The 26,630-nt window shown below is 46.0% G+C and overlaps 1 protein-coding gene across 3 annotated transcripts in view; it reads right to left on the bottom strand.

The window, feature by feature from the left end:
* Positions 1-25,262, bottom strand: part of SLC27A2 (solute carrier family 27 member 2) — a 30,208-nt gene extending 4,946 nt beyond the window's left edge. For 2 of the 3 annotated variants that reach the window (XM_039490221.1, XM_039490223.1), the window contains exons 1-8: positions 24,665-25,262; positions 18,960-19,169; positions 17,229-17,387; positions 16,091-16,215; positions 8,537-8,731; positions 7,766-7,856; positions 4,870-5,068; positions 3,761-3,858 (exon numbers count right to left, since the gene is read on the bottom strand). In XM_039490221.1, coding sequence (XP_039346155.1) covers positions 3,761-3,858; positions 4,870-5,068; positions 7,766-7,856; positions 8,537-8,731; positions 16,091-16,215; positions 17,229-17,387; positions 18,960-19,169; positions 24,665-25,142 — 1,555 coding nt within the window. In that variant the 5' untranslated portion in view covers positions 25,143-25,262. The remainder of the gene's footprint in view (positions 1-3,760; positions 3,859-4,869; positions 5,069-7,765; positions 7,857-8,536; positions 8,732-16,090; positions 16,216-17,228; positions 17,388-18,959; positions 19,170-24,664) is intronic. The other variant, XM_039490222.1, reaches the window with a different exon arrangement.
* Between the last annotated feature and the right edge of the window lie 1,368 nt (positions 25,263-26,630).

Here is a 26,630-nt window from a genome sequence, read left to right as displayed (position 1 = left end):
CCCATTCTGCTATCTGCTACACCAGTGTAAATCAATGTCTAGATTTACACTAGGGTAACCAAGTGGTAAATATGGCCCAGAATTCATTAATTGCTTTGCAGGATAAAATTGAAGCAAGGTATCACTTTAAACATGCTAAACATTATTCAGTTGTGCAAGCCGCTGATATATGATAATCCCATGCTCTTTTGTCTCTATCTGGTGTCTAGTGCAGGGGTTGGCAACCTTTCAGAAGTGGGGTGCCGAGTCTTCATTTAGTCACTGTCATTTAAGGTTTCGCGTGCCAGTAATATATTTTAACATTTTTAGAAGGTCTCTTTCTATAAGTCTATAATATATAACTAAGCTATTGTTGTATATAAAATAAATACGGTTTTTAAATGTTTAAGACGCTTCAGTTAAAATTAAATTAAAATGCAGAACCCCCTGGACTGGTGGCCAGGACCCAAGCAGTGCCACTGAAAATCAGCTCGTGCGCTGCGTTTGGCACGCGTCCCATAGGTTGTCTACCCCGGTCTAGTGGGTGTCAACAAGAAATACTGTAATTCTGGACATTCCTTCTGGATTTTTTGCTCAAACTCGTACATCTTGGGTGAGGTTGGAGAGTAGGGTGACCAGATATCCCAATTTTATAGGGACAGTCCCAATTTTTGGGTCTTTTTCTTATGTAGGCTCCTGTTACCCCCCACCCCCGTCCTGATTTTTCTCACTTGCTCTCTGATCACCCTAATGGAGAGGAATAAAATCCAGTCTCTCCTCATTCATCCCCATCCAAAAGGGATGTGCATTTGAGTTCTGCATAAATCCAAATAACTGGGTATTTGTATCTGTTACATTCTTGATGTTTTCTTGCCTGAGATATTGATTGATGGGGGGGCGGGCGGGCAGACAAAACAGCATAAGGGGCTGATCTTTTCATGGTATTTCTATCACCCAGGAACACAAACACCATGGGGCAACTAGCCCGAGCAATACTACAATCTCATAAATACCCCCCAAGCATACACCTATCCTATGGTTTTCTGTAGTAGCTTTGTAGCACTGTAAAAAGGACAAAGACATTTTCATAAACCAATGGAGCCCCATGAAGACACAGCTAATATCCCCACAAAAGGCTTTGCAGCTGGCAGTCATGTTAATGCTTGACATAGGGCTGTGTAGAGGCCCCATTATCCAGACAGAATGGGAAAGTGGACGCTAAAGGCAGTGCAGAGCAAAAGAAAAAGTTGTGAGTTTATTGAGAGCAACGGGCATAGCCCACCATCGGAAGCATGGTTCTCTTCCTCCTTCCAGATCACCTGCTTAAAGAAGCCACCTGGCATTCAGATTTGTTTACTCATATTATTGAAAGGTCTGGTTTGGTGCTTTCTATTTTTGCACCTGAACACACTGGATTGGTTAGCTCTTCCCTGAGCTTCTGTATTTTATTTTGTGTGGTTAACCCCCAGGTGCATTAAGAGATGGAAATACAAATATTTGTAGCCTATAAAAACAAGTTTACGTGCAACAAAATCAACAACTGTATAATGCTGCGGTAAGAAGAGAACTGCTTTGAGCAATTACCGTTGCTTTCCCATAAGGCCAGACAGTAATTGGATACTAACACCTCTTCTAGCTGGTTTTACAAGTCCAGTGGGAGTTAGGCTAGATTTCCCTCATCTCCGACAATGTAATCTGAGACGAGGCTAAGGAACTCTGGACTATTCACATGGTTACCTGGCTTGTGAAATCTCTCCCATGGCAATTGTGTGTTTATCTCCATCTCAAAGGCAGGTGCAACAAAGATGATGATTTAAAGAGACAAACTCTAATTTTGCCTTAGTTGTTAATGGTGATATGCAAAGAAATCTTGGTTCTTTGTCCGTTATGGTTTCTTTTGGATAAATACAAATGGCCTGAAATAGTGGTGGGTGGGCTAAGGGGTTTTGCTGGGTTTTGGTTTTGGTTTTTTTTTACCCTGGAAACATCAGGAATGTCCACTATGGTCAGCCCTGCTTTGGCCAGAGGAATTACTGGATGTGTCAGAGATTGTATTGGGAGTTCTCACGCTTTCAGGAAATAGATTGGGGAGTGAAATCTTGAACAAAGACTTCCTAATTCCAAAGTGTTAATTAGCCATTGAAGCTACACACATCTGAAGAAGTGGTCATAGCCCACAAAAGCTTATGCTCTAATAAATTTGTTAGTCTTTAAGGTGCCGCAAGACTCCTCGTTGTTTTTGCTGAAACAGACTAACACAGCTACATTGTAGTGTATTCTAGGCTAGACTGGGCCTGAATTTCAAAGCAGGAAAAAAGCTCTTTCTGAAAAACCTGTTGGTCCTATCACCAAAAGCAAATATGGGCCCAAGGCTACCCTCCCCCCCTTTACAGGAGCCACAAAAACTACAAACAGCAAATGTAAGACAAGTTACTGATTCTAAACTGACATTCTCTTTGTTTGCTTTAGGGTCCCCCAAAGTTTCACTGTGATCCCCCCACATGGATCGTGCTGGGATCTACCATCACAAAGCCCTTTTCAGCAAGACCTGACAGATGGAGAAAGGTGTGCAAATCAGGTGAGCGACATTGCATGGCATATTGAGGGTATCTGAAATGTTTCTATTCTATTAAGTTATTAGATTACAAACCCGTATGGGTAGGGACAGCATCTTCATCTGTGCCCTGTACTGCACCAAGCACACTGGGCCAGATCCTCAGCCACTTTTCACCCTCTGCAGCATAAGGGGCATTTGATGGAATGCAGCGTGCTCCAATGATCCTGGTCTGTGGAGTGGCTCCTTGGGATCTGTCATCCACAGGAACAAATTAGAGCAGCCTTGGGGCTGCTCTAACTTGCTATGGGGGACATTTGGGCCCCCGGCAGCCTCCAAGATAAAGGAGACAGAAAGGTGGTGTAAAGCTACATACTTTGACCCCTTGGGTCAAATAAGGGTTAATCTGACACACCTGAGAATCTGACCCAATGTCAGTGCTCTTAAAATTACATAATGATAATTGCCATGATACAGATTAAATGGGGATGAAAGACTTTATTTAATGTTCTGAGGACCACCTGATTATCTGGGGAGTAGAAAACTGTACATGTGATACAAAAGAGAATATACATGGTTAGAATTGCTTTTGGGGATTCAGCTCATTGAAGAGAGGTGGGAGGAGACTCAATTTCCCAAACTACCTTCTTCTTCCTTTTCCCCAAAATCTCTTTTCACAGTATTTCCCCCCTCTCACTCTACAGTAAGTGCAGATCTGGTAGCTATAAAACATAATGGCTAGTTATCTTCTAGTGTGGTTTCTAAATCTCAAATCCTCTCCTACTTTCCTGTTAACATCCCTCGCCAAATACTAGATTAAAAAGGAAGTTTTTGCTAAGGCTCTGCAGCTAATAGGCATTGTACACACACAAATGACTGATTTCAGAGTAGCAGCCGTGTTAGTCTGTATCCGCAAAAAAAACAGGAGTACTTGTGGCACCTTAAAGACTAACAAATTTATTTTAGCATGAGCTTTCGTGAGCGAAGAAGTGAGCTTTAGCTCACGAAAGCTCATGCTAAAATAAATTTGTTAGTCTTTAAGGTGCCACAAGTACTCCTGTTTTTTTTTACAAATGACTGAATTTACCAGATGCAGCACATGAAGAATAGAGAAGCCATAAGAGAGAGAGCCTTTTTGTACAGTTCACTTAGTATGTGATGAAATTAGGGTAATCTATGTAAAAAAAAGATCTTGTGTTACCAGATTTTCAAATGATTCATTTATACCTGGCACAGGCACTCCATACACATTAACTTCTTGGACAAAGTTGATCAATCCTAAAATATCTGCGACTTCAGTAGTAGCCACATTTTCCCCTTTCCATCTGGAAAACATACAGTAGTGAGCAGATTTCATCATTTCTGATCAACAACAATTTTGTCATGGGCTTACCATTGCACTTGCACTTTAGGGTCAGGGTGCACATTCCCATTGGCACGAGGGACCTGTTTTGATGCCCTACCTGTTGGGGTACATGGAACCTGTGAGGTTCCAAAGAGTTCAAGGAAAGACTTTTGTTCTACCTGTAACTCAGTGTATTGCCTTCTGATTTTCTTTTGTCAACTGTCAATATTGTGGGCCCTAAACACCCTCTCCCCAGCTCTAGTATTTTGGGGTCTCAGTGGCTTACAGGGAGAGAGGGGAGTCCCAGGCTGAGTCTAACAGATTGAAACATACAGATATTTTGAAGTCTTCTGCTGTGGTTATGCAGAGGGTGAAGGAAAGCTATTTTGCCTCCACCATGGCACCTGGGCAGTACCATGCTATAGAACCATTCCTGGTGCTGGTGGTGGACAACATGGTCAAGCTGAGCTGCCCCCACCTGATAGTAGAGATGAGTCTCACTGTTGAGATTTTTCATGTTACTTTGAGGATGAAACCTCCTGAATCCAAATGGAGCTGTCTGCCTCCATGCTGACACAGCAGGGCCTGTTGAAGGGAGGCTTGAGTTCCAAGTGGCTAGACATGTTGGGGAAGCTCCAGCTACAATCTGTGAGCTGGACCCATAACCTCTCTAGATGGTGAAGGCACTTAGAACCCATTACGCTTGTTGTAGGAAGAGACTCCCTAAACCAACCTTTTAGGAAGGCAGGGTACCAGTTTTCCTTAAAGAAGCTACTATGTAGCTCAAAAAACCTTTTGGCAATCTTGCCAGTTAGCAGCTTGCATCTAATCTCCCTTTCTGGAGCCAGGTTTTTGAGAAAGATGCAACAGATAACTCGTTGAGACAAGTGAGTGCTCTTCATCAATCACTGAGAGACGCTGGACAAGGAGTCAGAAGGAACTGAGAATGAATTAATATTTTCTTCAGTCTTAAGTATCTTAATTAACTAACCGGAATGTGTCGCCGACTCTGTCGTGAAAGTAGATGAAATTGTCCTGGTCAACCATTAAAAGGTCACCACTATTAAAATATAAATCCCCTTTCTGGAAGACGTTTGTTAGTTTTTTCTTCTCTGTCTGGTTTTTTGCTCCTGCATAGCCAGTAAAAGGAGACAATGGTGTGATTTTGCAGATCAACAGCCCTGCTTCACCTATGAAGGGGGAAAAAATGTCTGTCATGTGTTTGCAAACCACCACGTAAACTGATGACACTATATATGTGATTTTAAATGATATAATAGCAGTGATGATGTTTGTAGATGTTATAGAATCATTTTAGTCTTCTTTCATAATCACCTGCCCTTAAAATTAGCCGTATAACTCTAGGTTAAGGGCTCAGTCTCATCCTTTCAATACCATGGGCTCTCACAAATACAGCAGATGTTATGAGTTACACAATACTACCAACCATACTCTAGCGGACAGGTGAACAGAGTCATTAAAGATTTAGGCTGAGATTTGCAAAGCCTCTTAAGAATTTGGATGCCCAATTTCCATTAAAATTAACTGAAACTGGGTGTCTAGATTCCCTAGGCAGTTTTGAAAATCTCAGCCTACACAGGGCTTGATCCCACCTGGGGATAAGCAGGATTACTCCATAAGCATCCTCTGAATCGGGCCACTTGTACTCCACTTCCCTACAAACCAGGCTACTCCCATGCTGTATGAGTGCTTCAGGGCTTGTTCACCTCTTAGGGTACGTCTATACTACCCGCCGGATCGTGTAGTGTAGACACGATAAATCGATCCCCGATCGCTCTCCCATCGACAGCTGAACTCCAAGCTTGGCAAGAAGCGGAAGCAAGGTCGACAGGAGAGCCGCGGCTGTCAATCCCGCACCGCGAGGACGGGAAGTAAGTGATTCTAAGTCGATCTAAGATACGTCGACTTCAGCTACGCTATTCTCGTAGCTGAAGTTGTGTATCTTAGATCAATCCTCCCTCCCCCGCCCACCCAGTGTAGACCAGGCCTTAGTCATCCAACAAGCAGCACAAAGAACCAGCTGTGAGGGGAGAATGCATGTAAGGACTCATCCCACTCACTGTGAATGCATAAAAAACCTGCTTAGCGCAGCCACAGCTACAGTACGTTGCTCCCTAGACCAGGAGAAGCTATAGTTATGGAGTGACTTGTGCTGAGGGATGGGAGTGTAACGTTTGGAAGGAGGCGGTATTGCACCTGTGTTGATATGCAAAGTGAAATTCACCCATGTTCAGTGGGAAGATAGGGCCTTGTGTGGGTGCTGTGCTCTGGGGCGAATTTTACCCAGACTGTGTGCAAAATAAATTGCAGCTGCACACTTGGCAGCCTTCTCCATCCTGCTCTCTTGGGATTTGGTGGAGATTTCACATTTATCCATTTTATGGATACAGAGTTTGTTTCTCTAGCACTTCATAATCATTCATAACCAAATGCTAGAAACAGCCCCCAACTCAATGGCTAAAACCCCAACCTCCCCTGATATAAACTTTTACACACAATACCAGGCATGTGCGCTCTCTCCTTCCTGCCAGTCCATGATGTGGGGTTGTGGTTGGAGCGGGGAGAAGAAGACACACCATGGGGCAGATCCTCAGCTAGTGTATATTGTCATTGCCCCATTGACTTCAGTGGCATAGGCCAATTTACACTGGTGGAGGATCTTCCCCTATACATAGAGCAGGAGCATGCATTTCTGCTCCACCCCCCAGCCCTCTCTCACTCCTCCCTCACACAAATATGTATCTGGCATTTTTGTAGTCCAAAGGCCAAATCCCGCTCTCAGATATATCCGTGCAATTCTGCTGACTTCAGTGGAGTTGCATGAGTGTAAATGAAAGGAGAATCTGGCCTCAGCACTGAATTTTTGAGCAGCTCCATGTATGAGATTGAAAAGGACAGCCAGGGAGATGAAGTTGAAAAAAAAAATCGCCTGAATCCTGCACGTGAAATCAATAGCTGTAGGGAGTGTTCAGTTTGAACTCAGAATTGTACATTCCAGTTATAAAGTCATCCTCCATGTGAAAATGCTTAACACATGTAAAGTATCAAAGTAGTTGCCTCACTTTCATAACTGCATTTTCCATTAAAAACAATGAAAGTTTAATCTACAGGGGCACAGATTTTACTATATAATAATTTTGTAAATGTTTCTTTCGGAGTCAGGTTAAGTAAATTTATCAGACACAAACAAGATGGCTCAAGTTTAAAGCCAAGGTCTGTACTATGAAAAGATTGTTAGCTCCAAGGTAAAAATGTTAAAGCACCCTCAGCTAAAAGAGACTGCAAACACAGTGAAGGCAGATAGAATTATTATTTGATCTGGCATCATCCCTTGTCTTTCCTTAAAGCTGCATATCAGATCTCATTCCCACAGCAACAAATTTTCTTATTTGTGTTTAAAAGCTAGAGCAGGGATCCACAACCTTTGGCACGCAGCCCATCAGGGAAAGCCGCTGGTGGGCTGGATGGTTTGTTTATCTGCAGCGTCCGCAGGATCGGCCGATCACAGCTCCCACTGGCTGCGGTTCGCCGCTCCAAGCCAATGGGCGCTGCGGGAAGCAACGCGGGCTGAGGGACATGCTGGCCACCGCTTCCCACAGCCCCCATTGGCCTGGAGCAGTGAACCGCGGCCAGTGGGAGCTGCCATTGGCCGAATCTGCGGACGCTGCAGGTAAACAAACCATCCCGGCCTGCCAGCGGAGGTCCCTGATGGGCTGCGGGCCAAAGGTTGCCAATCCCTGAGCTAGAGATCACCCAACTGTCCTTAACAACCTTTTCCATTAAAATGAGCATAGAGAGGTTAATTTGTGATTTTAAAGAATTAAATTTCTTTGTGATTTATTTTTTTAAGGAGTAAACATTGGTACCTTTAGGAACTCTTATGCAATATCCATTTTCGTCTCGGACTGGTTCATCTTTCTCTACGTCGTATTTAATCAGCTCATAGTGTACCATTTTCTAGTGAAAATGTACAAAATATACATACACGTGAATATCTGAATCGAATTCTCAATATAGTCTACATATTAAAGTGTGGCTTTAAAAAGTGCTAACTTCATAATATTTCAGAAATATGTTCAGTGTCCAAATGCTCTTTTGTCTGAAATGCTGGCAGCTGTAGGGGGCTCTCAGGGCATGTTTACATTGCAATGAAACACCCCGTGGCCGGCCCAGGTCAGCTGACTTGGCTTTGCAGGGCTGAGGCTGTGGGGCTATAAAACTACAGTGAAGATGTTTGGGTTCAGATTAAGTCTAGAGTCCAGCCTCCGGGACCCCTCCCCAGGCTCCAGCCCGAGCCCAAGCATCTACACTGCAATTTTATAGTCCTGCAGCCTGAGCCCTGCAAGCCCAAGTCAGCTGACATGGGCCAGCTGTAGGTATTGTACTGCAATGTAGACATACTCTTAGTGAGATGGCAGCAGTTATGGTGATGTCTAGCATGAGACAGGCACAAGCTAACGTTGGGGAGTGCAAGGATCCCTTCCCTGGGTATGTCTGCATAAGGTTCAGCTGAGCACTGGGCTATGCATTTGCCTCTTAGGACTTAAGTGATGTGGAGGGCCCGGGTAAGCCCTTGGCAATGAGTTGAACTTCTCCCCTGAAGGACAGAATGCCAGCGCTGATGTTATTTTGCTTACCTTATGGAAGTAGTTTACTCTCCCCACGGCACCGACTTTTCCAGTGTAGTTAATAAACCCAACGTTTCCCTCGGTTGCAGCATAGAACTCAAATATACGGATGTCTCCAAATCTTCTGACGAATTCCCTCCAAACATCAGCCCTTATCCCATTGCCTATGGCAATCCTTACTCTGTGATCACCGTCGCTGTCTTTCTGGACATGAAAACCCAACAGACATAGATTAATGATTAGGTTGAGTAAAACGAACAAGTTTAAAGGAAACATCAGTCTGCACACACAAAGCACATTTTGAAGTATAACAGGCGCACACATCTTTACAGCTACACATGCAGTTGAGAGATGGATAGATGGCCTGATACTTACATTCCCGAATATCAGAGACAGGAGAAGGAATGTTGGAGCAGCACTAGGCTGACTGTCTGTCTTCAGCTGAAATCAGTTGCAAAACTGACTTCAATGTGGGCAGGGCTGGCCCCTGAGGGTGAAATTCACCACCTGCAGAGGGTCAGCATGAAATTTATGCCCCATTTTATGTTCCACTTAAGCCTGTTTTGTGCACAAGATTTGTAGTGACCCTCTGCATGGGTTGAATTTCACCCTTAGTGCTGTCAACGATTTAGGAGGTAAAAATGGACAGATTTTCAAATTTCCTATATTTCAAAATGACATTCGGGGGGTGGGGGGGGAGAAGCTTTCTTGGCACTGAAGTCATTCCCTAGGCAATACATTAGCCTGTGAGAGGAGTGCAGGACTGAGCCCATTAAAATGAGAACATTATCCTCTCATTTTTTAATATGCTGCCATAAATGTGCTCTTCACACAACATATAAATATGGAGATGACCAAGACAAGGGTGACAGTTCATCCGGTTGCTTAAACAAATTATTATTTATTTACTTACATCCCAGCAATAAAAGAAAACCGATTTGCCTGTACATATAGTCTATAATACACAAGCAATTCTAATGGGCTTTAGGAAACAGTGAATGGAGCAATAGTACTCTGGGAATTTTGACAAAATCTGGGGACATTGCTCTTCCAGATCTTCTAATTTCTGAGGAGAATTTGCTCCTCATAGTTATGTAACTTAATACCCAACAGCATTTCAAGGCCCGAGAGGGGAGTTTGTTTTTTTTAAAAATACGTGTTGGCTTATTAACCTGGACTGTTTTCACTGTTGCTACTGGCCCAAATTCTATTGTAAACCCACTGTCACAAGATGGCTGCCTCCACGGCACCCCCTTGTGGCCCAGAAAGTGGCCCTCTGTCTCGATTTCCCGCTTCTGGTGTCCCCACTTCCCAGGGCTGATCACCTGCCTGCATTCTCCAGCATAATTTCATAAGGTGGCCCCTTTCTGGAGCGCCCTCCAGTGGCAGGCTACAGCACCACCAGTGCACATTCCTCAGTTTCCCCCTTCTTCCAGAGTCCCCAGTAACTCCACACAAGTTTTCAGAGTATAAATAGCCTTTTGCAGAGTTAGTTTATTACAAAAGGTCTCACAACCACAATTCAGATTTCCTCAGCACAGTCCACACAGTACATTCACATTTCAAGTCCCAACATGCCATCAACACACAAGCTACAGCTCTGGCATCTCTCCCCACACCACACCACACCACATCCCGACTTTCAGGTACAGATCCGGTTTTTCTCACCACACCTCAGCATCTCTCACTTTGCCCCACCCCAGCCCCTCTAGCTGGGGTGCTTCTCTGCCCTGAAGGGATGGTTCCTGCTCTTGCCTGGAGACATACACAGGCTCACCCCTCCATCATTCCCCAGCCTGCAGCCCTCTCTGGCCCTCTGGCTTCAGCTTTACAGCTCAGAGAGCCAACAGGCATTTCTGTCTGCTGTCGTCAGCCTTCAGCCCTCTCTAGCCATACCTCTCTGACCTAGGGAAGTTTGCCTTCCTGCCTTCTGCTTTCACCAGCCTGCTCTGGCTCTGTTCCTCATGAAGGAACTCTGACCCCTCCCTTCTTCCCGGGTATCCCCTCCCTGATGCTCTCAACGCTTCCTCTGAGCGCGCTCTGTCCCTCTCTCTGCCCCGTGGGTTCCAAACTCTTCCTCTCTCAGGGCTGGGTTCTGGACTCTCTCTAGCCTTTGGGCTGTCTCTAATTTATAACTCCAAGCAGCAGCCCCACCCTTATTACACCAAACTAGAGTGCCCCTGGAGTGGAACACGAGAGCTGGACTCGATTTCATTTAAGGGGACAGCTACCCTGTTATATCTACAGTTCAATCCTATTTTTTTTCCCAGGCAGCAGGTGGCATCTCAGTTATCGGAACAAATGAAATCCTGCTTGATAGAATATTAGGCTGTTTGCATTTTCTCAAGCACCCCGACTCCAATGGGACATCAGCAAGACACAGGAATGTCCAGCTGCACTGGATGGATACCTTAGCTCAGTGCATCTCAAAGAACAGTGAGTGCAGGACTAGCCAGATGGGGAAGAGAAGGATGTAGAACAGTGGCAGTGGCAGTGCCAGTTTCCCCCGGCTGCCCTAGCATGGAGAGGTTGAAGGTGACCACAGTTAGTTTTATTTTCCTGAAGCTTCAACTTTCAGAAGTTTGGGAAATGCTGCATTAGCTGAATGTTTCTCACCCAACTGCCGGCGGTGAAATGGTTAAGCAATTTCTTGTCATTTAAATGTTCGTAATGAGGCTTCAAAGTTCATGCTTCTCTCTGTGCTGCTGTCTATCTGTCTAGTTACAGAGACAATGAGCAAATCTCTCCCTGGGGCAAGCCCACTAAAGACAAGGGAGTTTCTCCAGGGAGGAATCTGGCCCCATGAGACAGCAGTTTGGATCCATTTACATTGTTAGATGTTCACAACAAAAAAGGACCAGAAACTTCCATGGTAATGAGGCTGCACGTTTTGAATATGCAAATGCTCTAATTATAGTTTGCTTTTATTTTTTGATTATTCCAGCACATGATATTGTTCTGGACTTTATTTACGTAGCTTCTGGGTTATTTTTGCTTTTCTACACAAGAGGTCCAGTAGTTCTGATTGGCTTTCCTCTTTGATTTACTGAGAGATTTGCCATTCAAATGTCTGAGCAGAGCCAAGTAGCATATAAAACAACCCAGACTGTCTGCTGAAGTTCTGCACACTTGTGCCCTAATCCTGTATGGTAGAGTTCAGTTATTCCAAAGTCTTTCCGGGTCGACAGTAACTTGCGCGCTATCGAGGCCTGCACAATATGTTCGTGTGTCCTGGGAGGTTTTTTCTTACATTGTTTGACTGGGGACTAGTAGGGCTTTGAGACCAAATACGTGTTTCCATTTTGAAATGTTGCACTGGGGACTGTTTGTTTGTTGGTTCACTCCAGACCAGCAGGCTGTCCCTCCTCTTTCAGGGTCCTGAAGTCGCTCTCTCTCTCATTCATTCTTTTCCATTTGTTGGTTATAGAGTCCAAGGCCAGAAGGGACCATTGTGATCGTCTAGTCAGACCTCCTGTATAACGCAGGCCACAGACCTTCCCCAAAACAATGTCCAGATCAAATCTTTTAGAAAAACATCTAATCTTGATTTTAAAATGTCCAGTGATGGAGAATCCATGGGAGGGTGTAAATTAAGGCAGAAGGTAATTTACAGCCAGGTAAAACTTACTTAGGCTGCCAGCTCTCTGAGGCAGGGACAGTCACTTTGTTTGTGCAGTGCCTAGTGCAATGAGACCAGAACCTCAGGGCACTGCCGCACTACAAATAAGAGCTTCTGCCATGTCAAGCTCTTTTGCATGCTCTCTCTAAGGTCTGAATTGCGGCTTTCTGGGAGAGGCACATCTACTGAACATGGCGTACCCGTGGGCCCCCACACCAGACATTTGAGAAGCCTGTAGGCCCTGCTTGTATGGAAATGCTTTCTCCAAAGATGCTGAATCCTATGTGCTGGGGGCGATGATAATTCCAGGGTTAAATAATTAAAATAAAGCTGTGTGTGGGTTTTCTTTTAAAGTCTGATCGCCATATATAAACTGCTCCCACTACCGAGTAATGCCCATGGGAAGCCTGCTTCCCCCACGAAACGCCACTCAATTACACTACCCTATCATTTTCAGGAGTATAATTCTTTCCCTTGGCTTCAGTTTCAGCCTTGCAAGTTTCTCAGCTGATGTAAGACGCCCAGTATTTTCATTAACATGTCAGCAGTTCAGCTGTTTTTGCCTGTGCTGCTAACATTACTGAGGACCTTCACCCCTCTAGGCATTTACAACTGACCTGTAATCAGGTGGCAAAGCTGCCACCAGCAGTCTGAGTCCTTGAGACCTTGGTTAAGCTCAACATGGCTTGTGATTCCTTTGTAGTCTATGATTAAATGGGGCATGATTGCCAAAGGATAAAATTCAGTGAACTATGAGCAACTATAAACTAACCTATTTATGTTAATAGCAAACCCCATGTTGCAACCAAAGTAGTAACTTGTACATAAAATATATTAAGGCATGGCGTGGGGAAGAGTTAGCCACTTGTTAACTAATATAGATAACTGTCAGAATCAGTGCTATCACAATCAGGAGTTCTTGGGGAGGAGGATACTTGAAGTGGTTTTAAGTATTTATTGTGTTAACAAATCCTGGCAGAATGGTCATGACTATTTATGAATGGCTGTTAGACCTTAGTATTCACCAGTATGCACATGCTGGTAAGTTTACTGCCTGCAGAAATAGATTCAGAGTGTATTTTTTCTCTAGCGTGTATCTGTTGCTCCAGCTCCATGGGTTCCTCTGCGGTGGAGAGGGATGGGCCCACATCCTCTTATCCTCTGCCACCCCAATCCTGGGGTGTCAGACTCCCCGGCCCCACCTTGGGCCAGAAGGCCTGTGTAAGTCTACTGTCCGCCACACTAGGACTCTAGACTCGGTTAGTGCTCACCCCTACCTGAGCCCCTAGACTGTGTTGGTGCTCACCCCTACCTGAACCCCTAGACTATCTGGGTCAAAGACTATCTGACAAAGAGTCAGAGCCTCGATTGTGTATTTGCTGGCTGCCTTAGCCTACAAGTTGAGACTAAAGCCTGCGCCCTGCTCTGTCCCGCCCCAAAGGGCCAGAGTCTGCACTCTTAAGTGCTTTCTGCCCCAGCCAAGAGGCGGTGGGCTAAAGCCTGCTCTCTGCTTCGTCCTGCCCGAGGGGCCGACAGCACCAGACTGTCCCTGCATCTCGGCTAGGTGGCTACAGGATTACAGATTCCGTGTGGCTCGGCCCCAGCAGTGAGGCCCGAGCCCAAGAGTTATTGCCTAATACAGTGAGGCAGAATGGCCTCCCTCCTCACCTGAGGGTGATGGACCATGACACCCACTTACACTACCACTTTATTTCACTGCCCAGAGTGGCCCAGAAACTGCAATGAAGAAATAGTATTCGGGACCAACGATCCCACTTACACCCTAAACCCAGAGTAACTCCATTGATTTCAATGAAGTTATTCCCTATTTATAGCCATGTACTTGTCCTACATAGTCCACAAAGTGCTACATAGTTGATACCCTACACACACACAAATCCAAACGAACAACAAGGATTCCAGTGGCACCTTAAACAGCAAGAAACCTCAGGCCTGATTTTGCATGCACAGAGAATGGGGGGAGGTTTCACCATCTTTACACTGCTTCTATTATATGGCTGCTCTAACCACTACACAGGTACCTGTGGCCCCATAGAATACAACAGAAAATGCTGATGGGTTACTTAGGTAGGTAGCACATCTCGTGCTTGACTATGACTATCTCAAAGATTGTGCTACTATGCCAGATGAGTGAAGCTCTCCCTCAATCTGGTTATTTGGGGAACTTTTCACTAACACTTTCACCTGTGAGGGTCACATGACTATCCTGGTCTAGTGTTTCTTGCTAAAAACTGATTCTAGCCAAGTCCAAATGTTAAATGACCAGCTCCTTGATTTCCCCATGGGACCTTTCGTGTTTGGTCTGAAGCTAGCTAGATTATGGCAGGTGTGCACTTCCTCCGTTCATTGTTATGGAATATGAAGCTGAGAGCCTAGTTATGATGTGTTCATATTGTACTACTCTTTGTCAAGATTGTGCAAAAGAAATGCCCACTTTAAGTCAGTGGTAGTTAGTTTGAAAGACATTTCATGTTAATCTAAATTAGACTGTAAACTCCTTGGGCTAAGGAATTTGTCTTGATTCTGTATCTGTAAAATTCTGTGCAAAGTGCTTTTACTTTCTCAGGTGGAAAGAGTTATCTAAAAAGATGTAAAATAATATATTACACCAAAATAGTCATTATTATTTTTTTTTAAATATTGAAAATGTGAATGCGTAAAATATTAAACGAAGGCCCATCTGTTTTTCACTTTAATACTTTTTGTTTTTATAAACTGAGTCTTCACAATATGGAGAGTATGTTACATACTTGCTAATGTCAAAACAGATTCATGTGTCCTTTGCACTAATGGGAGAATACATTGTAAAGTGTGAGCAGTAAAGTAGGCAATGGGAAAATGAGTCGGTCCATATAAGCAGATATTGACTTAAGGAGTTTCTTCTCTCAATATTAAAATAAAATAAACATATTGCATTACCATTAATGGGAATTCTTTGGCTAAGACCTCCCAGAACACAGATTCATTAACTAGGACTTGATTCTGAAACTAGGGAACAGCTTTTAGCAAAGAAACTATGGCTTTGCTCCAGCATGCCCCGTTCTCTTTCTTCCCCTTCCAAATGCTCCTCCCTTCTTCCTCTTATGCTGAGGGGATGCTTATTACACAGGAATAAGACATCTTAATGCTGGAGGAATTCCCCAGTTGCAATCTCTGCACACTCTGTATGTTTACACTGCAAAAAAAACCCCACCAGGGCAGCGAGTCTCAGAGCCTGGGTCAAATGACTCAAGCTCACAGAGCTCACACTACAGGGCTAAAAACAGCAGTGTAGACATTTCCACTTGGGCTGGAGCTCCGGCTTTGAGATCCACCCCCCTCGCCAGGTTTCAGAGCCTGGGCTCCAGCCTGATCCCAAATGTCTACACTGCTATTTTTAGCCCTACAGCACAAGCCCAAGTCAGCTAACTTGGATTCTCAGGCCATGTCTACACTAGCAAACTTACAGTGGCACAGCTGTACCAATGCAGCTGTCCCGCTGTAAGATTGCTCATGTAGTCGCTCCATGTCAATGCTCCCATTGACATAAGTAACCCAACTCCAATGAGCGGTGGTAGCTATGTCAGCGGGAGAGTGTCTCCCTCCGACAGCACTGTCCATACCAGTGCTTCTGTCAGCGTAACTTATGTCGCTCAGAGCGGTGGTTTTTTCATATCCCGGAGTGACATATGTTATATCAACAAAAATGCTAGTGTAGACATAGCCTTAGATTTGCTTCAATGGGGTTCCCCCGCCAAGTGCTGATGTACCATTAGGCAGTGCAAAATGAACTTGGTTGAACAGAGAATCTGGCCCCTGGGTTAATCTGTGGAACATCTGAGGCTCATTATAGTCCATTAAGATATGAGAAGTATTACACAGGTAATCCAGACAATATTTATAATCAGTTGGCAAAAAACACTCTGGCGCATAGAAAAAATTACCTTTGGCACGTTGCATAAATACCGAAGCACCTCCCCAATATACTGGATGACTGTTACGTTGTATTTCCTGCAGTCAACCCAAAACTGGCTGGCTGAAAATTTGGCGCGTAGAGCGAAGGTTGCACCTGCGCAAAGAAGAAAAAGGGGGAAATAACAGAACTGGGCTATAACAAATAGACTGTGAGAAAATGGTACCATTTCCTTTGTAGTTTCAGTGATGAGTGCAGGAAACTTGCAGGATGACAGATTATATAACTTCATCTTAAAAGGGTGCGACCCTTTCCTAAAATAAATTCAGATACAATCCATGGCCAGGAACTAGCTTTATCCTTTAATTCTGTCCATCAAAAAGTATGGGAGTATTCATAGTGGATTAACTTTGTGGCATTCTGCACCACGTAACCCCTGTGGTTGTGCTGCACAGGAGGAGCTGCCTGTGACAGACATTGCAGGTGCATACAGTATCTTGGATGGGGATGGGGGGAGAATCACATTGTATTAAGTTGATCAGTGGTTTCTGTCTCACTGTGGGCCAGAGATTGTATGGAACTCCCTGGGGGAAGGTTACCAGTGCTCTTCCAGGAACTAAAAACTATGTGTGCGCGCGCGCAGGGTGATTATAGCAACTCACTCAGACTGTAAACACCTGCAGGGAGGTACTACCCCTAGGGAGATTTGCCTATACTGGTTCAAACTGAGTGTGCCAGAGACCAGCAGACAAAGAAAAGGCTTTTGGTATAAAAAGGCTGAGTCTGAAGGGCTTTCTTTTTGATACAGCAAACAGACAAAACCTTCTGTCCAGCAGGGGCCCCAACCCTTGCGGAAGAGTTGGAAAGACTTTGGCTTACAAAGGCCTCATAAGACAAGCTTTTGGCCTGTGGAGAGGAACTTCTATTATTTTTTATGCTTTCTCTGTCATGCTTTTGCCCTTAGAATAAATGCATTTTGCTTGTGAGGGCTGGTTGGTAACTGGTATTCATGCTTGTAGTCCCTGGAGACAGGTTAACCACAGGTGCAGTTAACCTTGAAACTGTGACACTGCCATGAGGTTATGGCTGAAGAGCTGGCTCCGGGTATGAATTTTGCTGTTTCTTCCCATATGCACAGTAACTCATTTACACTGTAAGGTGCACTATACCTTGCATGATGCATCCATTAACTCCAATCAGGAGGGCAGCACTGTGGTACAGTGGCAGGGCATTATACACAATGTCCTCAGAGGTCACGCCACTTGTACTGAACAAACCACAAGCTAACAGGATGCGTTTGTGGTTAATCACTGCAGCCTTTGGAAGACCTGTGTTAAGACAATAGAAAAGGTGTGCTCTTTCATACGATTGGAACACCTAATGACCAAGGTGGTTCAGACAGGGACTTCCCTTAGCGGAGGAGTTATTAAAGGGGATACTCTATATCCTCATAAAGATCAGAGGCTAGAAGTTGATAACGTACAGATAGAAACTAAAGAGAAATAGTCAAATGAAAAAGAGTCCTGTTCATTTACATCACGTGAAGGTATACAACTAAATATTGACAAGTTTTATAATTGCTTGTATACAACTACTAGAAGTCCAAATACTAAGATGGCTTAACCTGAAGGCCTGCTACTGAATGAAGATACTGATATAATAGGTATCACAGAAACTATAGGAATGCTAGAGTAGGTCACGCTGGTGGGAGAGTGGCATTGTATGTAAAAGAAAGTCAAGAGTCAACTATAGCAGGGGTAGGCAACCTATGGCACGGGTGCCGAAGGCGGCACGCCGGGTCCTGGCCACTGGTCCAGGGGGGCTCTGCATTTTAATTTAATTTTAAATTATGCTTATTAAACATTTTTTAAACCTTATTTACTTTACATACAACAATAGTTTAGTTATATATTATAGACTTATAGAAAGACCTTCTAAAAATGTTAAAATCTATTACTGGCACGCGAAACCTTAAATCAGAGTGAATAAATGAAGACTCGGCACATCACTTCTGAAAGGTTGCTGACCCCTGAACTATAGTAAAATATGGTACAGTTTGATTCATTTAAGATACAATACACATTTGATTCACATACAACTTGAAAGACATTTACTTCCAAATAATAGTTAATGAGCACCATCACTTTGAAATCTAGTCAATTAAAAGAAAAAGTAGTTTAAAATAGCATCTAGGACTATATCTATCTCTGAGTCCCCCTGCCAATTTTGAAGATTGGAAAATCACATCTGCCTATTTTTTTCCAAAAGTTCTTCTCCCCCCCGCCCCAATTGGTGTGTTAGATCAGGGATTGGCAACCTTTGGCACGCAGCCCATCAGGGAAAGCTGCTGGCAGGCCGGGATAGTTTGTTTACCTGCAGCGTCCACAGGTTCAGTCGATCGCAGCTCCCACTGGCCGCGGTTCGCTGTCCCAGGCCAGTGGGGGCTGCAGGAAGCAGCGTGAGCCAGGCCACTTCTTCCCGCAACCCCCATTGGCCTAGATTGGCAAACCACAGCCAGTGGGAGCTGCGATCGGCTGAACCTGCGGATGCTGCAGGTAAACAAACCATCCCGGTCTGCCAGCAGCTTTCCCTGATGGGCCGCGTGCCAAAGGTTGCTGATCCCTGTGGTAGATGATCCACACAAATAAGGGAAAATGACCGTACACAAAGTGCTTTCAAATGCCTAAAGAAAAGAAAAAGCAAAGAAAAACATATTTTCCTCTAATCTCTTTCATTTCCAGAAATCTTGGGTTTACTTGTAACAACAGCAGGTAAAATATTTTCAGACTAAAATGAGATTTTGAAGATGACGTGTAAGAATTACTAAGCAGAAAAAAGGAAAATTAAAATCTCATTCCAATCATTTCTTCCCCCACGTCGGATAACCCCATTTACATTACCTGTAGTCCCAGAGGTATAAATATACATGGCAGGAGTTTTAGAAGTGACATTTGATCTCCAAGAGTGTGGAACAGGCTCATCTGAAACCACTTCCATTTTGTCAATGAAGCTGTCAACCCCTTCTGTATCGGATGTCCTGCTGAGGTAGAAGACTTTTACATTTTCTTTTTTCAGGGCTGGCAATATGTCTTCAACAGCTGCTTTCAATTCTTACGGAGCAAAGAAAATAGAAAAGAATTCTAAGAAAATTTTGCATGGCCGAATTTGTGTCCCAACTTTTGCCATGGGAGATCTTGTATTTAACTGCACTCAGGAATGATTCATGCCTATGTTGGTTCAGTGTCTAATGAAAGGACTGAGGCCATGGCTATGTGACAGTGACACAGCTGCACTGCTGCAGCTGTGTTGTAGTATAGAAGCTTTCTACACTAACAGAAGTGGTTTTTCCCTTGATGTAGATAATTCACCTGTCCGAGAGCTGCTACTACAGTAAGGGTTAGGTCAACCTAACTATGTTACACAGGGCATGAACTTTTTCACAGCCCTGACCAATGTAACTTGGTCAGTCTCAATTTTAGGTGTAGACCAGGCCCGAGGAAAAACACTTTGTGCCTCCCTGATCCTGAGGCTGACTCAATCGTAAGTACAGGTTAGCTCACCTTTGAGAGGTATATGCCTTGCAAGAACCAAGGAGTAGGAATGCCCCAGACACACTTCCTCCTGCTTGCAGCCACCAGGGACAAGATCCCTGGGATGGGGGAGGAATATATGGCTGGCCTAGCCAGTCTGTGTCTGCTGAATAGGACTCATGCTGAGGGTGTTTCCCAGGGAGCCGTACACCCTCTTTGCGCCCATTTTGTGCCAGATAGGGGGTGGACAAAATGGCCACTGAAGGGTGGTGAATTTTCCCCTGCCAGGGAAATACACTCCTGTGCAGAGTTCCCACACCAGGTCTATATACCACTATGTCCCATCCATCCTTCGTACAAAGGCAAATTTCATCCACAGTGAGCCTGAATGCAAATGAAAAAAAAAAGTTGAAATTTACAATAAAAAGGTCCAGTGTTAGAAATGACAATGCACAGGCTCTCTTCATGTACAGCATGAGGTTTATGTGCTCACTTGTTCTATTAGAAAAATAAGATTATTTCCTTTGGCTGGTATAGTCACCAGTGGCTTGGCTAGTTTCTTGCAACTCAAAGTCCTCCTTTAAACAGCAAATGGCTATATGCATGAAAACAGAAAAGAGAGTCGACATTTTCATAACGTTGGGTGGAATCTGACAAACACACTGCAAAGCAAACAAAAAGACCTTTCAAATCACAGGTATGACAATTTCCCTTTGAACTAGTAAATTCAGATAATTTAACATGGACTCTCATCACCAATTTCACTCAAACAGCAACTGCTTCAGGATTCTATTCTCAAAACAGCTTGAAGCAGGAATCAAACTGTAAAACTCACACACAAATCAAACCAGGGAAAATTCACACCCAGGGACAAATTGGGGTTGACTTACTCATATAAATGCTCCCACTGAAGTCAAGTCAAAGGGAGTTTTATGTGAGCAAGGGGAGGGAAATTTGGCCCCAGGCACATGCTATCAAATCTGTTGATGTGTAGAGAGAGACAAACAAGATTCTCAGCCGGTGTAAACTGTCATAGCTCCATTGACTTCAATGGATGTCTTGACGGCTGCTGGGTGTCAAGGGTGCAGAAGGGAGATCAGGGGGCAGAAGCTGTGTTGATTTCTATGGAGATACATTGATTCACACCAGCTGAGAATCTGGCCCCACATTTCTAGGATGTTTTATAGCACGAAATATGTGTTTTAAATGTCTGAACAAAACCCTGACACCCTGTCCAATTTGATGTCTACAGTTAACTTAAGTAGTACTAAAACCAAAAGTGAGAGATTACTTGTAAAAGGTAGCTGGTTTATGTACTGTCGATATAAATGAGTCCGTATTCTCTGAAGGAAACTGACTCAAAATCCCAGGGACTTTTCTCTTCACTCAAAGGACCTAATTCTTACACAAGCCATTATTTAGATGTTCATGTAATTTGCAAGAGTCCTTTCACTTAATTTATATGAATCCCTTCCCCAAGTCATGAAATGTCACAAAAGCAGGCTGTGTGCAGTTTTCTTCTGTGGAAATGCCATCAAAAGAGTTGGAACTGTTCCCAATATGCAACCTACTGTTGGATTCAGCAACCCAACCTGCTGTATCCAAAACCAAACAGCTCTGCCATTCACTTTGAATTTAGCAACTGGGATGAAAAATTGCTCTTATTGGAACCAATATTTCTAGGGTAGTTGCCTGTCGATGTTCTTGGGAATGGTATTTATAAATATACCAAGCCAACGCCCAGACTGTAAAAGTTTGCCCCGCTAGCAGAAAAGCTACCCCCAAATCTGGGAGGTCGCAGGGCCATCCTTGTGCAGACCCCAGCCGTCTGCTGCATCTCTGGCTCCCACCTACACCCCTGGCTCCCTGCCAGCACAACTCCATTGGTGCTGTACTGCTAAGGACCGCCCCACCCCAACCCTCCGTAGCCTCCTCTGGAGTTCAGGAAGGGGAACTAAAAATGGTTAATATGGCTTCAGGCTGTATTAACATTTTTGGACATCTTCTGCAGGACTGGAAGGGAGAATGATGTGCATTCAGGTGGCCTGCCCCTCCTGTTCCTATCCACCCTCACTCCACCCCCTCCTTCTACACAGACCCTGGACTGCATGGAGAGTTGAGTTGGGTGGCAGGGAGGGGAATGTTCTGCAGAGGCACCTGAACCCCCTTTCTCCATGGAGGGTTTAATATAAGACCCCTCCACAGGTAGATCTAATGAGCCATGGTCTGGCAACAAACACAGATGTAAATACAATACACTCTACTCTTATTTACAATTGAATCAGCATATTCCTTTGCAGAAACCTATTCAAAAGTAAATAACAATGATCACACATGATACAGTTGTGATCAGAAGAGATTTACCTTTGACCTAAAGTAGCACAGAAATGCAGAGTAAAGGTTGAAACTCAAATCAGGGACGAGAAAGTAAATGTTTAACAGAGGGGAAACCTGTCTTTTTTGGTACTCTCCTTATATTATTTTAACAACTGCCAGTAGTGACTACTACAGCTAAGATTGGGGAAATTGTCATTAATAACCCACTTTTTTCAACCATTCGGCTTAAAAAAAAATTCTCATTTTGGGCTGAAACCTCCTTTGTTTGGTCTTTTCCCAGAGCTGAATACTTTTTGGAACACATTTTCCTGTCCTAAACACTATGTCCTAAACACTTTTTCCTATGGTGCTAACTTAAACATTGATTAATTTAGAAAGTTTAAATAGGTATAGTTCCTGTGTTAGGCTTGGAAAGATTTGTTTTTGAGTTCATAAAATTTAGGTGCATTTAAACATCTGCATAGAAATGGCCTTGACCCTCCAAATATTAATGCAGATACTCTATCTGCATACATACATATAAAGCACCTGATGCCTAAGTAAACTCTCTTTTTCTGGAGATTTCCCCTTACTATATAAATTGGAAATGAAAATATATTGCAAATGATTTGGGAACATCCATCGATTCATAGATTCTAAGGGCAGAAGGGGGACCATTGTGATCATCTACTCTGACCTCCTGTCTCACACAGGCCATAGAACTTCCCGAAAATAATGCCTAGAGCCGATCTTTTAGAAAAACATCCAATCTTGATTTCAAAATAGTCAATTACAGAGAATCCACCAGGACACTTTGTAAATTGTTCCAATGATTTATTACTCTCACCATCAAAAACTTACACCTTATTTCCAGTCTGAATCTGTCTAGCTTCAACTTCCAGCCCTTGGGTGGTGTGTTATGCCTTTCTCCGCTAGAGCGAAGAGCTCATTTTTAAATATTTGTTCCCTATGTAGTTACTCACAGAAGGTATGTTACATTCTTACACCTGACTTGATGCATCCTCTGCTTATCCCACAAAGCACCTGGATGTTTAAATGCTACATCTATGACTGCCTGGCTCTTTGACAAAAACCTTCAGCACTGTGGCACAGATCCTACAACCTATTTCATCCGGGCAGACCCTTCTTTGCCCACCTGGAGCCCCATTAAGTCAGTGGGGCTCAGTGCAGGTGCAGGGGACAGAATCAATTTCAGGATTAAGGTTTAAGGCCCAAACTTGATGCTGATAGGGCAGGGGTGGGCAAACTATGGCCCTCAGGCCACATCCGGCTTGCGGGACCCTCCTGCCTGGCCCCTGAGCTCCTGGCCCAGGAGGCTTAACCCTGGCCCCTCCCCTGCAGCCTCAGCTCACTCCGCTGCCAGCACAATGCTCTGGGCAGTGGAGCTGCAGAGCTGCAGCCTGACCTGGTGCTCTGTGCTGTGGCGTGGCTGGCTCTAGCCGGGCAGCACGCTGCCCTGTCTGGTGCTCTGGGGTGCGCAGCGCTGGCGGCGCCACCACACCACCAGGGCCAGGCGCAGCGGGGGCAGGGAGCAGCAGCATGGCTTGGATAGAGGGGAGGGAGTTCAGGTGGTGGTGGGGGGGTGGGGGGGGGGCATAGACGAGTCAAGGGAAAGGGGGGGGGGGGGGGGGGGGGGAACGGAGGGGGGGAGGGGGGGGAGGGGCAGGGGAGGGGGAGGGGGGGGTCGGAAGGGGTCGGGGCCGGGCCACGCCTGGCTGTTTGGGGAGGCACAGCTTCCCCTAACCAGCCCTCCATACAATTTCAGAAACCTGATGTGGCCCTCAGGCCAAAAAATTTGCCAGCCCCTGTGATAGGGCTACTCACAGTGTGTAAAGTTAACCATGTGCATTGGTAGGACTAGGGCCTTAGACTGCATCTTGCTCTTCTGCACTGGCTAAATATTGGAAGAATCCCACCTCCCTTGCTGGAAAAAAACAACTGGGCAAGGCATCTCCCTTGTTCCAAATTATTGACACTGGAGAGGCCAAGTCTTGCCAATGAAGTTGTAGCAAGAGGTTATTGTACATGTTAAAGGAACAACCCGCTCCCCACTCCTGGGGCCTGCCCCACATTCCCGCCTCAGAGGGCTGCAGGGAAGGCGAGCTGTCCCCCTGAGCTAGGGTGACGAGACAGCAAATGTGAAAAATTGGGACGGGGGTGGCGGGTAATAGGCAGGGCCAGCTTTAGGCCTATTCCACCAATTCCCCTGAATTGGGCCCCACGCCTAAGAGGGCCCCGCGCCCAGTGAGAATCCCTTCCCTGGCTAGAGGCACCTTTTTAATTTTTACTCACCTGGCAGCGCTCTGGGACTTCGGCGGCAGGTCCTTCGCTTGCTCTGGGTCTTCGGCGGCACTTCGGCGGCGGGTCCTTCACTCACTCCAGGTCTTTGGTGGCACTGAAGGACCCGCCGCCGAAGTGTCGCCGAAGACCCAGAGTGCCGCCCGGTGAGTACAAGCCCCACGTGTTTTTTTACGTTTTTTTTTTTTAGTCATCCCTGCCGGGGCCCCATTGAAACTGTTCGAATTGGGCCCCGCATTTCCTAAAGCCGGCCCTGGTAAGAGGAGCCTATATAAGAAAAAGTCCCCCAAATCGGCCCTGTCCCTATCAAATCGGGGCATCTAGTCCCCCTCCCCTGAGCAGATGTCGCTGAGCAGCAGAAGCCCAGCAGGTGTGGGCCCAGGTGGGCGGGCGGCCCGGGGCACCACCCCGAGCAGCCTGGCCGCTGGAGAGGGTCTCACCTGGGGCTGCCAGCAGCACCGTGGCTCCGCTGCACTGGAAGCAGTGCAGCAAGGACTTGGCCCTGATGTTGCAGTTGAGGCAGGCCATGGCGCAGCCCAGCTTGGCCAAGCCCAGCCAGACCCAGATGTAGGCAGGCTCGTTGCCCAGGAAGAGGGCCAGGCAGTCCCCTTGCTGCAGCCCCGCGTGCTCGCGCAGCGCCCGGGCCACCCGGCTGCTCCGCTTGTCCACCTGCTCGTAGGTGTGCGCCTCCTCCCCGAACAGCACCAGGGGCTTGCGCGGCGCGCGGCGCGCCCGCTGCATGAACACCTCCAGGATGGTGCGCGGCGGGCTGCGCTCCGCGTAGCTGTGCGCCCGCCGCCCCGCCCGGGCCATCTGCAGGAAGAAGCGCAGGTCGCGGAAGAAGTAGGGGCAGACGCGGCTCAGCAGCAGCGGCAGGAGCAGCAGCCCCGCGAGCGCGGTGTAGAAGCAGGAGAACATGACCCTGCCCGGCCCGTGCTCAGCGCAAGGGACGCGGAGCGCACGGAGCTGCGCCTGGCCCGCTGCTCGGCTCCCGGCTGGGCAGGGGCGGGCCCCGCCTGGCCCCGGCGGGAGGGAAGCGGTGCCCGAGCGGAGGTGGGATTGGTGGGGGTGGAGGGCAGGAATCGCAGCCAGGAGGAGTCAGCACCAGGTAGCCGCCGCCTGGGGCTGGGTGGTTGCGAAGACAGCGCCTACGCGAAACCTGCCGCGTGGGGCACAGCGGGGAGGACTCCGGGCCGGTCACTTTTCCAGAGCGGGACGTGGTGAGAGATCGGGGGAAATGCCCTTGCTGGTACCTCTAAACCCGACTCGCCCCACCGCACCCGAAGTGGTTAGGGACCTGGGAAGGGAGGCTGAAATCAGGACAGTAGCAACCCCGAGTTTCTTTCTGATCCCCCTTCCAGAACAGGTCCCCCAACGGGTGACAGATGCCGCCCTGCTTTGCTGCAGGGCAGGTGGGGTTGGAGAGGATGTTTCACGCACAGCTTATCTAACTCCACATCACCAGGATAACAAAGCTCCAATTACAGCTGAGGGAAACAGCGATTTGCAGGCATGATTTACCCATCTCTGGTTTCAGTGGCAACCACCATTGCATGATAGTGGAGGAGGGACACTTTTGAGCTGATCCCAAAAGTTTGGGGTATAAGGATCAAGGTCACATTGATTTCTCTCTTCAGGGCAAATGGCAGGATTATATTGCGATGTGCTGCTTTCCTTTTCAAGTGCACTACAGCTATCAGACGCTAACGTAGGTGTACAGTACAGAATGAATGACTCATAAAGAGACTTGGGCTCCCGTCCTGCTTCCACTGATGATATCACTAACAATTTCCCATTGGCATAAAGGGAAGGGGACTGGATACTTAGTACAAATCATATCTGAAATGTGTAAAAACCTTACAAAGCCTATACAAATAGGGGTTCCTTGTATTTCATTATTAAGGGCAAAGTCTGATTAGTGACCATAGCACAAAGACGGTGAAAATAAGGCATATGGGAAAGTCTATGAAGACAGTGATGACTTACCGATAGAGGGCAAGCACACTAGCTAGGACATAGGACATCAGCTGCAGCAACAGCCTACACACAGGACAGCTGTGTCCTGTTTCAATTCACAACATGCATGATGGGGGCCTAGTGTGCACAAAGTGTGTAGTATTCTGGGTGAGTATCCCATGGTCCTTTGTTTGAGTGCTGAGCTGTGGACACGCTGAATTTTTTCTTGCTGTGCGTGGTAGGATACATAGTAGAGGCCAGTGGAATCCTGAGCCGTGGGGTCAAACTCCAAAAATCAGAGGACTCTGCTCCCTTTGTCCCATGGTCCTGCTCCTTCCAGGCGGACAAGCGCCATTCTGAGCAAAGCATTGGTTTTGAACTGCTGTCAGGCTGACTCTGATCTCTGTTACACTGATGGCCTGATTCTGACTTCCCACTGCTGTTACACGT

Source organism: Mauremys reevesii, linkage group 10 (assembly GCF_016161935.1).
Source record: "Mauremys reevesii isolate NIE-2019 linkage group 10, ASM1616193v1, whole genome shotgun sequence".
In the NCBI taxonomy this organism is placed as follows: Eukaryota; Metazoa; Chordata; order Testudines; family Geoemydidae; genus Mauremys; species Mauremys reevesii.
The sequence above is the reverse complement of the archived record's forward strand: the minus strand, read 5'-3'. Positions and strand labels throughout refer to the sequence as shown.